This window comes from Capricornis sumatraensis, chromosome 6, assembly GCF_032405125.1.
Source record: "Capricornis sumatraensis isolate serow.1 chromosome 6, serow.2, whole genome shotgun sequence".
Taxonomy (NCBI): Eukaryota; Metazoa; Chordata; class Mammalia; order Artiodactyla; family Bovidae; genus Capricornis; species Capricornis sumatraensis.
This window is the reverse complement of record NC_091074.1, coordinates 47,898,888-47,914,787: the sequence shown is the minus strand read 5'-3', so window position 1 is coordinate 47,914,787 and position 15,900 is coordinate 47,898,888. Positions and strand designations below refer to the sequence as shown.

Below are 15,900 nucleotides of genomic sequence, written 5' to 3'. Positions count from 1 at the left end.
GAATAAGCAGGGTGACAATATACAGGCTTGATGTACTCCTTTTCCTATTTGGAACCAGTCTGTTGTTCCATGTCCAGTTCTAACTGTTGCTTCCTGACCTGCATATAGGTTTCTCAAGAGACAGGTCAGGTGGTCTGGAATTCCCATCTCTTTCAGAATTTTCCACAGTTTATTGTGATCCACACAGTCAAAGGCTTTGGTGTAGTCAATAAAGCAGAAATAGATGTTTTTCTGGAACTCTCTTGCTTTTTCAATGATCCAGTGGATGTTGGCAATTTGATTTCTGGTTCCTCTGCCTTTTCTAAAACCAGCTTGAACATCTGGAAGTTCATGGTTTATGTGTTGCTGAAGCCTGGCTTGGAGAATTTTGAGCATTACTTTACTAGCGTGTTAGATGAGTGCAATTGTGCGGTAGTTTAAGCATTCTTTGGCATTGGAATGAAAACTGGCCTTTTCTAGTCCTGTGGCCACTGCTGAGTTTTCCAGATTTGCTGTGGGCTGTGTTCCAAATTCTATGTGTTCATCAATAGTATATAAAAATACAATTTTTTTTTTCATGTTTGTTTTGTGTCCTGCAACCTTGGGCTTTCCTTGTGGCTAAGCTGGTAAAGAATCTGCCTGCAATGCAGGAGGCCTGGGTTTGATCCCTGGGTTGAGAAGATCCCCTGGAAAAAGGAAAGACTACCCACTCCAGTATTCTGGCCTGGAGAATTCCATGGACTGTATAGTCCATGGGGTTGCAAAGTGTCAGACACTACTGAATAACTCAATTCCTAGCCCTGCAACCTTGCTGAATTCATTTATAAGTTCTAAATGTGTAGTGGTTTTTCTTTTTTTGGTAGATTCTTTGGGATTTTTTTTTATGTGGACAGTCATGTCATCTGTAACTTGGAACAGTTTTATTTCTTCTTTTCTGAAATTTATACCTTTTGTTAGTCCCTTATTGCACTGAGTAGGACTTCTAGCACTATGTTAAATAAGAGTAATGAGACCAAACTTCGTTACCTTGTTCCCTGTCTTAGGGATAAAGCACCCACTGTTTTGCCACAAAGTATAATGTTAGCTCTATATTTTTTTTAGATTTTTAAAAATCAAGTTGAGAAAGTTCTCTTCTATTTTTCTAAGATTTGTATGTGTGTATGAATGAGTGTTGTATTTTATCAAACGCACTTTTTGTACCAATGATGTGATCATGTGATTTCTCTTGTTTAGTCTGTTAATATGGTTTATTTCATTGAATGATTTTCAAATATTGAAGCATCCTTGCATTACGGGAATAAACCCTGCTGGTCATGATGTGTAATTCTTTTTTATATTACTGGATTTTATTTTCTAATATTTTGTTACAGATTTTTTCATATATATTCATAAATGATACTCATTTTTGGACTTCCCTGATGGCTCAGATGGTAAAGAATCTGCCTGCAATTCAGGAGACCCAGGTTCGATCCCTGGGTCAGGAAGGTCCCCTGGAGAAGGAAATGGCAACCCACTCCAGTATTCTTGTCTTGAGAATTCCATGGACATAGGTACCTGGTGGGCTACAGTCCGTGTAGTTTCCTATATTTGTACTCTTAGTCTGATTTTGATATTTTAAATAAAATATACTAGTTTAAAATAAATTGAAAATGGTTTCCTCTTTGTTTTCTAGAAGAGATTGTGTAGAATTGATTTTAGTTCTTTAAACATTTGGTAGAATTATCCAATGAAACCATAAAGGCCTAGCGATTTCTTTTGGGGGAGTTTTAAAGAATATATTTTCAATTTCCTGAATGGTTATAGGGCCATTTAAATTACCCATTTTGTATGATGAGTTGTGGTAGTTTGTGTTTTTTGGAGAAATGGTCCATTTCATCTAAATTGTTTTATATATGTAGAGTTCATAGTTCTTTCTTATTGTGCTTTTGATGCCTGGAGGTTCTGCATTGATATTCCCTGTTTCCTGATAAACTATAGATTTGTGTCTTTTTTTTTTTTCCCCCTGTGGTGCTAGAGATTTGGGGTTATTTTCTTAAAGAACCAGCTGTTTGACTGATTTTTTCCCCCCATTTTTCTTGTTTTCAATTTCATCTGCCTCTACTATTTTTATGGTTTCCTTCATTTGCTTTGGATTTATTTTGTTGTTTTTCTAAACTGAGGTGAGACAGATTATTGGAAACCTTTTCTCTTTTGTAATATAGGCATTTAGTACAATAAACTTCCCTCTCAACACAGCTTTAGCTTAGTCCCATGAATTTTCAATGTGTCTTATTTTAATTTTCATTTAGTTCAATATGTTTTTTCTTGCCTTTAAGACTTCTTTGATCCATGGATTATTTACAAGTGTGTTGTTTAACTTCCAATTGTTGAGTATTTTCCTGTTATCATTTTGTTATTGATATAAGTTCGATTCCATTGTGTTTAGGGAACATGCTCTGTATATTTCAGTTACTTTAAATTTCTTGAGGTTTCTTAAAGGCCCAAGATACCATGATCTTGGCATGTGTTCAGTGTGCACTTGGAAAGAATGTATATTCTGTTCTGTGAGTTGGGTGACACGTAGATGTTGATTAGATCCTACTGTTTGGTGGAATTGCTGAATTCTTTCTTCTGTCAGTTAGAACAGTTCTAGCTTCATATATTTTGCAGCTTTGTTGTTTGGTGCATGTAGGTTTTCTCTGCCTTCTTGGTGGATTGACCCTTTTAGTATTATGCAGTGTTGTCCTACTCTGCCTTGAGTAATTTTCTAAGGTGGAGGAAACATTTCAGTGCATTAGGGTTAGAGAGGGGTCAGTTCAGTTCAGTTCAGTTGCTCAGTGTGTGAGAGAAGGGTCACCTCCTCTCAATCTGTTTGAAGAAAAAGACTAAAACTGAGGAGGTTGGATACAAATAGAATACTTGAAGGTGCTAAAAACAGCATATAAATCAGAAAAATAAGCTGTATTTTGTTGATTTCATTTCTTCAAAGGTTTTTTATATAAGCAAGATAAAATATCTAGGAAAATTTGAAGGTAGGAGGCAAAAAAAGTAATCTTCAGTGTTGGTTGTTTTAAATAGGGCACCATAGTTCAAAAGCATCACTTCTTCGGTGCTCTTTATAGTCCAACTCTCACAACCATACGTGACTACTGGAAAAACCATAGCTTTGACTAAATGGACCTTTGTTGGCAAAGTAATGTCTCAGCTTTTTAATATGCTGTCTAGTTTGGTCATAGCTTTTCTTCCAGGGAGCGAGCATCTTGTAATTTCATGGCTGCAGTCACCATCTGCAGTGATTTTGGAGTCCCCCAAAATAAAATCTGTTATTGTTTCCATTGTTTCCCCATCTATCTGCCATCAAGTGATGGGGCCAGATGCCATGATCTTTGTTTTTAAATGTTGAGTTTTAAGCCAACTTTGTCAGTCTTCTCTTTCACTTTCATCAAGAGGCTTTTTAGTTCTTCACTTCCTGCCAAAAGGGTGGTGTCATCTGCATATCTGAGGTTATTGATATTTCTCCCAGCAGTCTTGATTCCAGCTTGTGCTTCATCCAGCCTGGTATTTCACATGATGTACTCTGCATATAACTTAAATAAGCAGGGTGACAATATACAGCCTTGCTGTACTCCTTTTCTGATTTTGAACCAGTCTGTTGTTCCATGTCCAGTTCTAACTGTTGCTTCTTGACCTGCATACAGATTTCTCAGGAGGCAGGTCAGGTGGTCTGGTATTCCCATCTCTTTCAGAATTTTTCACAGTTAGCTGTGATCCACACAGTCAAAGGCTTTGGCATAGTCAATAAAGCAGAAATAGATGTCTTTCTGAAACTCTCTTGCTTTTTCTATGATCCAGCGGATGTCGGCAATTTGATTTCTGGTTCCTCTGCCTTTTCTAAAACCAGCTTGAACATCTGGAAGTTCACAGTTCATGTACTGTTGAAGCCTGGCTTGGAGAATTTTGAGCATTAGTTTACTAGCATGTGAGATGAGTGCATTTGTGCAGTAGTTTGAGCACTCTTTGGCATTGCCTTTCTTTGGGATTGGAATGAAAACTGACCTTTTCCAGTCCTGTGACCACTGCTTAGTTTTCCAAATTTGCTGGCATATTGAGTGCAGCACTTTCACAGCATCATCTTTTAGGATATGAAATAGCTCAACTGGAATTCCATCACCTCCACTAGCTTTGTTCATAGTGATGCTTCTGAAGGCCCACTTGACTTCACATTCCAGGATGTCTGGCTCTAGGTGAGTGATCTCACCATCGTGATTATCTGGGTCATGAAGATCGTTTTTTGGTACAGTTCTTCTGTGTATTCTTACCACCTCTTCTTAATATCTTCTGCTTCTGTTAGGTCCCTACCATTTCTGTCCTTTATTGAGCCCATCTAGTATGAAAAGTTCCCTTGGTATCTCTAATTTTCTTGAAGAGATCTCTAGTCTTTCCCATTCTATTGTTCTCCTCTATTTCTTTGCACTGATCACTTAGGAAAGTTTTCTTATCTCTCCTTGCTATTCTTTAGAACTCTGCATTCAGATAGATATATCTTTCCTTTCCTTCTTTTACCTTTTGCTTCCCTTCTTTTCTCAGCTATTTGGAAGGCCTCCTCAAACAACCATTTTGCCTTTTTGCATTTCTTCTTCTTGGGGATGGTTTTGATCACTGCCTCCTGCACAATGTCATGAACCTCTGTCCATAGTTTTTCAGGTACTCTATCAGATTTAATCCCTTGAATCTATTTGTCACTTCCACTGTATAATTGTAAGGGATATGATTTATGTCATACCCGAATGGTCTAGTGGTTTTCCCTACATTCTTCAATTTAAGTCTGAATTTTGCGATAAGGAGTTCATGATCCAAACCATAATCAGTTCCTCGACTTGTTTTTGCTGCGTGTATAGAAATTCTCCACCTTTGGCTGCAAAGAATATAACCAATCTGATTTCAGTATTGACTGTCTGGTGATGTCAATGAGTAGAGTTGTCTTTTTGTGTTGTTGGAAGAAGAACATTAAGAGACATATCAGTTTTATCAAAATATATGGGAGCCTACCAAAGAAAAATTTACCAATCTAAACACTTTGGTAATTAAGAAGAAAAACAACAGAACAATGAACTGAGATATTTAGAAATGGAACAAATTTACAAGCCAAAAACTAAATGAAAATATTTTAAAGGAAGAGATAAACCAAATGGAAAATAGCAAAAGACATCAAGTTAATTCATTAAAAAAAATACAAGACAAATCAATAGACTCATTCATTTGTAAAAGGAAAGAATGAATTAATAAAATAAAAATGTAATTAATGTAAAAGATCAAGAACATTTGTGATAGACTATTCTCTATTATTTACTGATACATTTGGAATTAACATAGTTATGTAAAAAAATAACAAATCAAAATAGATAAAATGAAATTTTTAAAGACACCCAAAGATAAACCAAAACAAAAGGAATACAAAAATTCACCAAGTAATAAATAGAAAAGAGCACTGAAGTTGCTAGAAAATTTCCCCCCAATATTCAAAGAAAAATAATTATTATTTTACACATTCCAAAGAACAAAAAAGAATGTATAGAGATGATTTCAGTTGTAGGGTACTTAAGAGCACCACACACACAAAAATTAAATTACAAAATAACCTCATTTAATGAAGCCAAATGAAAAACCCTAAATTTTTAAAAATAGATCATAACAAATTTTTAAACTATCCACTATTATTAGGAAGGGTGCATCCCAAGAATTGGCTACAGATAAATCACATGGAAAAGTGTAACATAATTAAATGTAAGATTAAACACAAAAATGAGAAAAAAAATCACATAACCAACTTAATTGCTACTGAAAAGACACCTGACAAAATTGAACATCCATCTTTCAGTAAACTGTTTCAAAAACCATGAAGAATCAAATGTAATAGTTTCCACATGAAAACAGAAGTTCAAGGAGAACATCTTCATGACCTTGGTGAAGGCAAAGATTTCCTTAAAAGGCCACAGAAAGATTTATAAATTGGGTTCTCACACACTAGCAAAGTAATGCTCAAAATTCTCCAAGCCAGGCTTCAACAGTACATGAACCGTGAACTTCCAGATGTTCAAGCTGGTTTTAGAAAAGGCAGAGGAACCAGAAATCAAATTGCCGACATCCGCTGGATCATAGAAAAAGCAAGAGTTTCAGAAAAACATCTATTTCTGCTTTATTAACTATGCCAAAGCCTTTGACTGTGTGGATCACAACTAACTGTGGAAAATTCTGAAAGAGATGGGAATACCAGACCACCTGACTTGCCTCCTGAGAAATCTGTATGCAGGTCAAGAAGCAACAGTTAGAACTGGACATGGAACAACAGACTGGTTCAAAATCAGAAAAGGAGTACGGCAAGGCTGTATAATGTCACCTGCTTATTTAAGTTATATGCAGAGTACATCATGCAAAATGCCAGGCTGGATGAAGCACAAGCTGGAATCAAGACTGGTGGGAGAAATATCAATAACCTCAGATATGAAGATAACACCACCCTTTTGGCAGGAAGCGAAGAGGAACTAAAATGCCTCTTGATGAAAGTGAAAGAGGAGACTGACAAAGTTGGCTTAAAACTCAACATTTAAAAACAAAGATCATGGCATCTGGCCCCATCACTTGATGGCAGATAGATGGGGAAACAATGGGAACAATGACAGATTTTATTTTGGGGGGCTCCAAAATCATTGCAGATGGTGACTGTGGCCATGAAATTACAAGATGTTTGCTCCATGGAAGAAAAGTTATGACCAACCTAGACAGCATATTAAAAAGCTGAGACATTACTTTGCCAACAAAGGTCCATCTAGTCAAAGCTATGGTTTTTCCAGTAGCCATGTATGGGTGTAAGAGTTGGACTATATAGAAAGCTGAGCACCGAAGAATTGATGCTTTTGAACTGTGGTGTTGGAGAAGACTCTTGAGAGTCCCTTGGACTGCAAGGATATCCAACCAGTCCATCCTGAAGGAAATCAGTCCTGAATATTCATTGGAAGGACTGATGCTGAAGCTGAAACTCCAATATTTTGGCCACCTAATGCGAAGACCTGATTCATTTGAAAAGACCCTGCTGCTGGGAAAGATTGAAGTCAGGAGGAGAAGGGGATGACAGCGGATGAGATGGTTGAATGTCATCACCGACTTGATGGACATGAGTTTGAGCAAGCTCTAGGAGTTAATGATGCACAGCGAAGCCTGGCGTCTGTAGTCCATGGGACTGCGAAGAGTCAGACGTGACTGAGCCACTGAACTGAACTGACGTGATTTATAATTTAGGAAAGATGGGATGTATTTAAGTTCAAATAACTTATTATTTGTCACATTCTGCATAATTGTATAAAATATGTAAATGCTTTATATATATTATTTCCAAGTGAGTGAACATCCTTTAATTTATTCTGAAACTTGGGTATGTATTTGTGATTTCTACCTTTTTAGGATTAAATGTTGAAAATAGTAACTCCTAATTTCATGTGTTAATAGTTTGCTGTCTTTTCTTTTAGTTCTGTCTCTGACGGAATTGTAATCACATTGTATATATTACTTAAAATTTGTTTTCCTCAAAATAGCATGAACATTTTCTTTTGTAATTAAGCAGTTATTTAAAAAACGATGGCTGCATTGTATTATAAAGACCTTTCATAGGCTAGTTAATGATAGTGTTTATTGGTTGTTTAAATTGTGTTACAGTACCTTTATTTGTATTTTTCAATTTAATTTTTATGTATTTTTTAAAATATATGTATGCATGACAGGAAATTCAAAACAAACAAAGCGGTTTACAGAGTCTGTCTCTTTCCCAATCTTCCTTCCGTGTGAAGCAACCAGTGTTGTTGGTTTGTTGTGTTTCTTTTCAGGGCTCTTTTTTTTCTATAAATAAGCAAATAGATTCTGCTTCCTTTCTCAGAAAAAGGCTATTTGCATCTTACTTTTTTCCCAGTCAGTATACTATGGAGATGATTCATATCAGTGTATGAAAAATCACACTAATTTGATAGCTGCAGAGTGTTTTGGTATATAAATGTGTCATAATTTATTTGGAGAAGGCAGTGGCCCCCCACTCCAGTACTCTTGCCTGGAAAATCCCATGGACGGAGGAGCCTGGTAGGCTGCAGTCCATGGGGTCGCTGAGGGTCAGACATGACTGAGCGACTTCACTTTCACTTTCACTTTCCATGTACCTAGTGGTAGCTATTCTCCTGACCATTGTGGCGTTCTTGTTGATTCTCCTTAGAGCTGTGTAACCTAATTATGTATTCTTAAACCATCTAGTAAAATTGTGCTTTTGGGGGGAACTTCCTCCCTAATGCTAGATACCTGAAATTCTGTACTCCTAGGAGCAGTCTTGAAGAAGTGAGGTGGCAGGGAATCCTACACATCTTGTTTTAATGAAGTTTGAGGCTTCCGTCTGACTATTATTAGACGAACTTGAGATCTTTCTCGTACCAGGTGATGGAGCTGTATCTTCACTGTTACCAGAATTCAGGAACTAGCTCTGCGTTGGTTCTTTGAGGTACTGCTTCTAAAACACCTGTTTACTGTGACCCGGGGATGGTTTTGTCTGGAGGTCTTCTTAAGTGCTCATTTTCTTCCTACTTGTGTTCCTCTGCTGGACATTTTAAACTGTGTTCATGCTCAAGAGCTCCTGTGGATTGCAAAAAAACCCCTACTTTCAAAGTAACTTTTTGTTTTCTTTTCTTTACTAATTTATAAAAGCTATGGAGTTTATAATCTTGGACTTTATTCATAAAGCTTGTTTGTCTCACCCATTTAGGCAGCCTGAAAGCTTGAGCATGTCAAGTTTTCTTTTTTTGTGCAGAATACCTTGCATTTTCTATAAACATAGATAGAAAGTGGCATGGCATTAATACTTCCTGCCTACATTAAAAACATACAATATTCTATATAAAAGGCCATAGAAATAATATGTAGTTCAATTTTGTAGCTGACTTAACCTTTGAACTTTCATGGTGCTACTTCTGTGTAACCCAATACATATACAAGTATATATTGAACTGAGACTAAACACCTTTACTATGTAACTGATAGTATTTTTTCTGTTCTAATTTCATTGAAGATAAATGTTGACTGGGGACTCATTAAGTCATCTGCAGGACCTTCAGTAAATCAATTGAAAGGTATTTTCTAGAGGAGGAGGTTAGCTTTGAGAGATTAAACTGAGTGAGGCAAACCCAGCCCTGGTTTGGTTTGGAGCATGAACTCTAGAGGAGGGCAGACTTGGGTTCAAGTCTTCCCTCTGCCAGTTGGGCCTCAGCCTTCTGTAAAACTGGAAGCACTTCCTGCTTAGTGGTTATGAGGATTATATAAGGTAAGGATTAATACACAGCTGCTGTTATTAGCCATAATGACTTATTTCAGGACTTAAGGGAGCTTCTTTGACTTCTAGCCTAGTGCTCTTTGTACAGATTGCAGAATCTGCTGTGACAGTAGTTATGGGACAGCATTAAGTAACAACAGGTGGATGGGAATTGCTTCGTTGATCTGCTCACCCTTTGGGATCAGTTTAGGTTACTGTTAAGGTCTATGCTCTCAAACCGTGCTAGTTTATTAGAGGAGTAGGAATTGCCTGACGAAGAAGGCAATGGCAGCCCACTGCAGTACTCTTGCCTGGAAAATCCCATGGACGGAGGAGCCTGGTAGGCTGCAGTCCATGGGGTAGCTAAGAGTCGGACACGGAGCGACTTCACTTTCACTTTTCACTTTCACGCATTGGAGAAGGAAATGGCAACCCACTCCGGTGTTCTTGCCTGGAGAATCCCAGGGATGGTGGAGCCTGGTGGGCTGCCATCTGTGAGATCTCACAGGGTTGGACACGACTGAAGCAACTTAGCAGCAGCAGGAACTGCCTGATGGAGAAGGAAATGGCAACCCACTCCAGTATTCTTGCCTGGAGAATCCCAGGGACAGAGGAGCCTGGTGGGCTGCCGTCTGTGGGGTCGCACAGAGTCGGACACGACTGACATGACTTAGCAGCAGCAGTAGGAACTGCCTGAAAGCATCAGGCAGTCACCATGCCTTCAGTACAGAAAACTTGGTCTTCCTGTTTCCATTCATGGGAGGGATGTTGAAGCTAAAGCTCTGTGTATATGTGTATGTGAAAGAAAGAAAAAATGAAGTAACTCAGTCATGTCTGACTCTTCGTGACCCCATGGACTGTAGCCCACCAGGGTCCTCCATCTATGGGGTTTTCCAGGCAAGAATACTGCAGTGGGTTGTATGTATATAATATCAATTCAGGAGAACAGAGAACATATACTTCTGATTCTTCTCTCTGTCTTTTCATATTTCACATTTACAATCTACCCCCTCACGTTTTGGAGAATAACCAGCTTTTGTATTTTTTTTAATTAATTTTTTTAATTGAAGGATAATTGCTTTACAGAATTTTGTTTTCTGCCAAACTCAACAGCTTTGTTAACAATTTATTCATAAAAGTAACTGAAGCAAATTTAAACATTAAAATTTAAACAAGAAAAATTCATATAAAATGCTACTGTAAAGAGAAACCTGTTTATTAACATTTGGTGTTTTTTTCTTCTAATCTTTTTCATGCATTAAAAAAGTGACAATAATACTGTATATTCAGGCACCTTGTAATAAAATTAAAAATTGAACTGGTTAGAAAGTTCTAGATCAATAAGATGATAGAGGAAGGGAGAAGGGGCACTTTGTTGTATGAGAGAGGCAGTGACCTTTTACTGTCTCTGAGATTGAAGGGTATTCTGCAGCAAGTAAGAGTTTGACTTTAAAACTCTTTCCTGCTTTCTGTTCTTTCTCTCATCTGGCACACACTCCTGAGATCAGAACAAATGGGTGTTATGCTGCTGAAATTAATATCCCATTAGATTGCTGGTAGAGTTCCTATTTTTTGGTGGAATACAAAAACTGAGTTGTTTTTAATAGTTCTACTAAACGTGCCTATGGGCTTCCCAGGTGGCTCAGTGGTAAAGAATCTGCCTGCCAGTGCAGGAGAGGCAAGGGACATGAGTTCGATTCCTGTATTGGGAAGATCCCCTGGAGAAGGAAATGACAACTCACTCTAGTACTCTTGCCTGGGATATCCCATGGACAGAGGAGCCTAGTGGGCCAAGTCCATAGGGTTGCAAAAGAGTTGGACGTTACTTAGCGACTGAACAACAGCAACAGCAAGACATACAAATGCTAGTCACTGCTTCTCAGCTGCTTCAGATTCCTTAGCCAGTGTGCTCACCCAGGTCCCGTGAAGAACCCAGTGTGATGCAGGAAGTAACCTACCCTGCGCTGCAGTACTTGGATGGAATGTGCTGTCTGGAAATGATGACCTAACTGGAGGCCAATCAGGTTTCTTTCCTCCCCACAGATTTTGAAGCCAGCTTCATAAGACTGTTGGACAAAGTAACTAATGGTTCTCGAATTGAAATAAACCAAACAGGTAAGCTCCTTTTCTTCCCATTCCTGAAAGCACTTACATGTACTACTTAAATATTCCTCTGTTACTCACTCTTTTTGATGGTATAAATATTGTATTTGAATGGAAAGACCCAGTTTCCTGTCTGTGATATGATTGTCTGAAGATAATATGTGAAATTGACAATTTAAGGGACATATACTTGACTTAAGGAAGTGAGAACAGTGAAAATTTTGGATAAACAGACAAGCACCTCCTCTCTTTTAAACAATAGAAGTGTTTTATACCTAACTTTATGTACAGCTTTTCAATGTCCATGTAGCTTATGTTGTCACAATAAAATCTTACAACAAACTCTGAGGTAGCTGTATATGATGAATTTTAATTTTTTTTATTTTGTCTTTTAAAATAAGTTTATACAAGTATGTGCAAAAAATGTGAAAATCCCTTCACCTATTTCCCCTTCCATTCAGTCTCCCAGGGGCAGCCATGGGGACTTTGTCCTGGTCTCCTTTATATGCATTTGCTTTCATGGGCATTTTTGTACCTCAAACCATCAACAGGATCAGGCTGTTCATACTGTTCTGCAGCCAGCTGTTTTTTATTAACACAGATGTCTCGGAATTTGCTTGCCAGGCACATGCAGGTCCATTTCAATTGTTCAGTGACGTTACATTGTATTCTGTTGTATGGATACATGGTAACTTACTTGACTGTTCCCTGCTGATAAACATTTAGGTTGTTTCTAGCTTTTTGTCTAGTTTTTTTTTTTTTCTTCTTTTTTTTTTTTTGCTGTTAGAAACTGTTAGCTACATTGTATAGATGATCATGGCAAACATGCTTTGATTGTCTCCATGAGCTGTGTGCCTTTGCACATGTATTCAACAGAGGAAACTGAACTTTTCTGTGTGTTGGCTCTGTTAAGGGAGAAGACAAGCTCGGCTTTATAAGTGGCCATGGGACTTGATCTGTAGCTGCATTCAGCCATACCTCACAGAGAACAGGTTTCAGAAGTAAAACATCAGATGCCCTTTGCAAGCTATGATTCCTTTAGTCTTCCTTGACTCCTTTACTTTGAAATTGCAGGGGATGTTTTCAGTGATTTTTATTGGTGATTCAGAGGACAAGAAATTCTGTTGTTTTGGGGTCATATCTACAGCTTAGTTGAGAAATGAGATATTTATATGATCCTGCTTCCTTCCACCTCTTGTGTCTACCCACCCGCCCCACCCCTCTCAGCCTTCATTTTGATGATCTGGATAGTTTCTTATTTTGTTAATTTGCCGGCATAGACAGATTTTAGTGCAGAGTTTCGTGGTTATAGAGTCTTTGGGAGTTGGGGGCTTTTGGACCTAAAAGACTGTTTTGTGTCATAAATATTAGTATTTAGAATAACTAAAGTAGAGTTTTCTAACTTTGATTAGAATATGATTCTGATTGTGATTATTGTGATTTTGATTTTTTTAATATGGTGAAACCTGTATTTCTTGTGTCAAACTCCCAAGCGCTGCTTTCCTTTTGGTGACTGAACATAGTTCCTTCCTCTAATGTTAGATTTCTTTATTGGTAAATTGTGCCAGGAGAACTTGGCCAGGGATTATTAGTATCAAAAATATATTGTGTTCATTTCTTCATATTCCCTGAATCATCTAGCATATTTTATTTGGTTTTTCCTCTAATATGTAAACCTAGTAAGAAACTTTTTGGATGATATGCATATTTGAAAGAATAAAGAAAGATAAAGTGTTTCCACTAAAGCAGTTCAATAATTTTAGACATTTCCATTTGTTACTATTAAATTAAAATAGTTACTATTAATGGAAGTGAGTGCCATAAATACTTGCCCTCTCTAGGTGCCTAGTTTGGTGACTGTGGTATTGGGAAATCTGATTTCCTGGGCCTTGAAGAAGCTGATTGCTGGCATGATGATTTCAGAACATCATTTGTAAACCCCAACATTGGCACAATCTGAGAGCGTGCTGTTGGGAGACTAGGGTGCCTGTTAGGATACATCTCTTCTGTGCCCTGCCGTGACTCTGGCAATTCAAATGGCTTAGGGAGGGGTTTAATTTATTACTGTTTATTAAATTACACTCACAGTTTATTATTGTTACAAGGACTTGACAGTAATGAGTCAGCTTTTGGAGTGAAGTATGTGGGCTCTCAGGAATGGCATTTTGAACTCTTGGATGCCCTTGCCAGACTTTCCCCTTGGGACTGACTGTTTCATTGCCTTTGTGACTCTTTTTTTTTTCCTTCTGCTGACTTTCTTTCCTCTGTTGTAAGGAACGACCTTATATTATCAGCCTGGCCTCTTGTATGGTGGGTCTGTGGAGCATGACTGCAGCGTTCTTCGCGGCATTGGGTATTATCTGGAAAGCCTGCTCTGCCTGGCTCCATTTATGAAGCACCCGCTGAGAATAGTTCTGCGAGGAGTGACCAATGACCAGGTTGACCCTTCGGTGAGTAGCGAGGCCACACCACACTGTGATTTTAGTCTCCTGTCACACCTAACTTCTGAGAAACTAGTTCCTGATTAAACAGTTTATTGTTGAGTGTATTTGTTTTGTTATTTACCTTGAAGTTTAGAGATTAATCACTCCAGAAGGCAAATGAGCCAAGACTCATAACCATCAGATTCAGTGACGATTGTTAATCTTCTTCAAGGTGCCTTTCATTGTTATGTCTAAGAATCTTCTGAACAGATGCTTGCAATCTCATCATGTTTGACATGAAATATGGCTCTGTTGACTGAAGTGTGTGAGAGTGGAGTTTTCATAAGGTCATGTGATGGTTGAGGCTGAAAGGCAGCAGATCACAATTTTAGGCAGAGAATAATATCTTCTTGGCGTGCTGCAGCATAATCCTCACTTAGGTGTCAACTGTACACTTTAGGACTTTCTTCTTCTGAGAAGAGTTTGCAGATTTAGAGGAAGGGCATAAGGCCAAGGAAGGTATATATGAGCTTTGCCAGTGTATGAGCATCAGCAAGCTTCTTAATAAGCATGCTGCGTTTGTGGGGAGGATAGTTTAATGTACAACTAGAATATTCATTGTGGCTACCACAGCTGTCTTAATGCCAGTCTGGGATGGGTTTTATTGTGTGTGTGTGTGAGAGAGAGACAGACAGGTTGGGGAGAGGGAGACTGATGGATTGGAGCAGGTCTTCCTTAGACCTTTCATAGTGAGGCAACGATCCCTACCTTTGGATGCTCTGCTGTCCAGAGAAGGTATCTTCAAGCTGAGGGCCATGATGTGAAGTTCTAACCAAGGATACTTGTCTTAACCTCGGCAGACATTAGAACAAGACCACTGAAGGGGTGGCTTCGGAGGCAGACGTGTGTGGCATCCCTAACCAGGGAAGACCAGTTAGGTGGTGCAGTGAACCCCAAAGCAGAGACTGCTGGTATTCACTGGGATGCTGATGAGGTTATAAACATGATTAATATGTTCTTGGGCAATAAAAGGTTTATTCCTGAATTCTTAGGATTCGGGTACATAAACTCTTCCCAGGATCCAAAGTAGAGTGCAAGATCTGATATTCTTAACTGTATACGAATGCTGCGTAAACTGTTTAGAATTTCAAAGTAACTTCAAGTGGTTGCTTATTTCTCGCATTTTTCCGGAAGATTCTAGGAAATGGGTTCTTCAGTTAAAAGTAAGAGAGGAGACCTCTACTATTTCAGATTGGGAGGGGGAGGGCAAAGTGCCTTGACTCCTGCGAAAAGTCCCTGAAGCAGACAGGAGATGCTGGCACCATGTATCCCAGTTTTGTACTCTCTTTCTATAATTGCCAGTGATCTTAAAAGCTGTTATCACTGACAGTACTAAAAATTTACATATTTACATATTAACAATGACAAAGATTAATTGACAGATTCCCTAGAAATAGTACTTTATTCTTTCTAGCAGCATATTAAAGGCTTTCTTGTAGTTTTCACATGCTACAGGACTAAATTGACCTTGGTTAGTACCTGGCTCCAGTCCAGGATAAAGTAAATACACCTAATCCTGGATAAAGAGTAACTTCTTCAGCCTGTGGCTTCTTCGTTTTGAACTTTCTCTTTAATGTGTAGTTTCCCCATCAATTTATGTCCACACCCACTGTCTGCACACAGGGATGAATACGATGAGTTCTGCCCGTAGGGAATGTGGTTTCATGGGGTGAACAGCTGTGAACACAGCCAGGGAGACCACAAGGTTGGATACCTCTGGGCTCTGGCAGACGTACAACCCAAGTGCTGAGAGCTGGGGAGGGCTTTCAAGAGGAAGGGAAGCCCCAGAGTCAGTCATGGTTTTAGGAAGATAACTGTAGAGCTGAGAGAAGGGTGAATTGCCAAGTTGTCAACCAGTGTGAACTTGATGCAGAGGGAAGTGGAAGGGTAGACAGATATAAAGGGCAGTGTGCAGGGAGGGGCTTCATAACTCGATAACTAATTGGAGATGGGATAGGAGGAAGGGGTCACAGGTAACTCCATGATTTGTCACGGATAAATCATGAAAGGATAGTGATC

At 38.6% G+C, this 15,900-nt stretch overlaps 1 protein-coding gene across 1 annotated transcript in view; it reads left to right on the top strand.

Moving 5' to 3' along the window:
• Window positions 1-15,900, top strand: part of RCL1 (RNA terminal phosphate cyclase like 1) — a 63,619-nt gene that overhangs the window by 9,431 nt on the left and 38,288 nt on the right. The window contains exons 2-3 of the mRNA XM_068974705.1: window positions 11,339-11,410; window positions 13,673-13,848. Coding sequence (XP_068830806.1) covers window positions 11,339-11,410; window positions 13,673-13,848 — 248 coding nt within the window. The remainder of the gene's footprint in view (window positions 1-11,338; window positions 11,411-13,672; window positions 13,849-15,900) is intronic.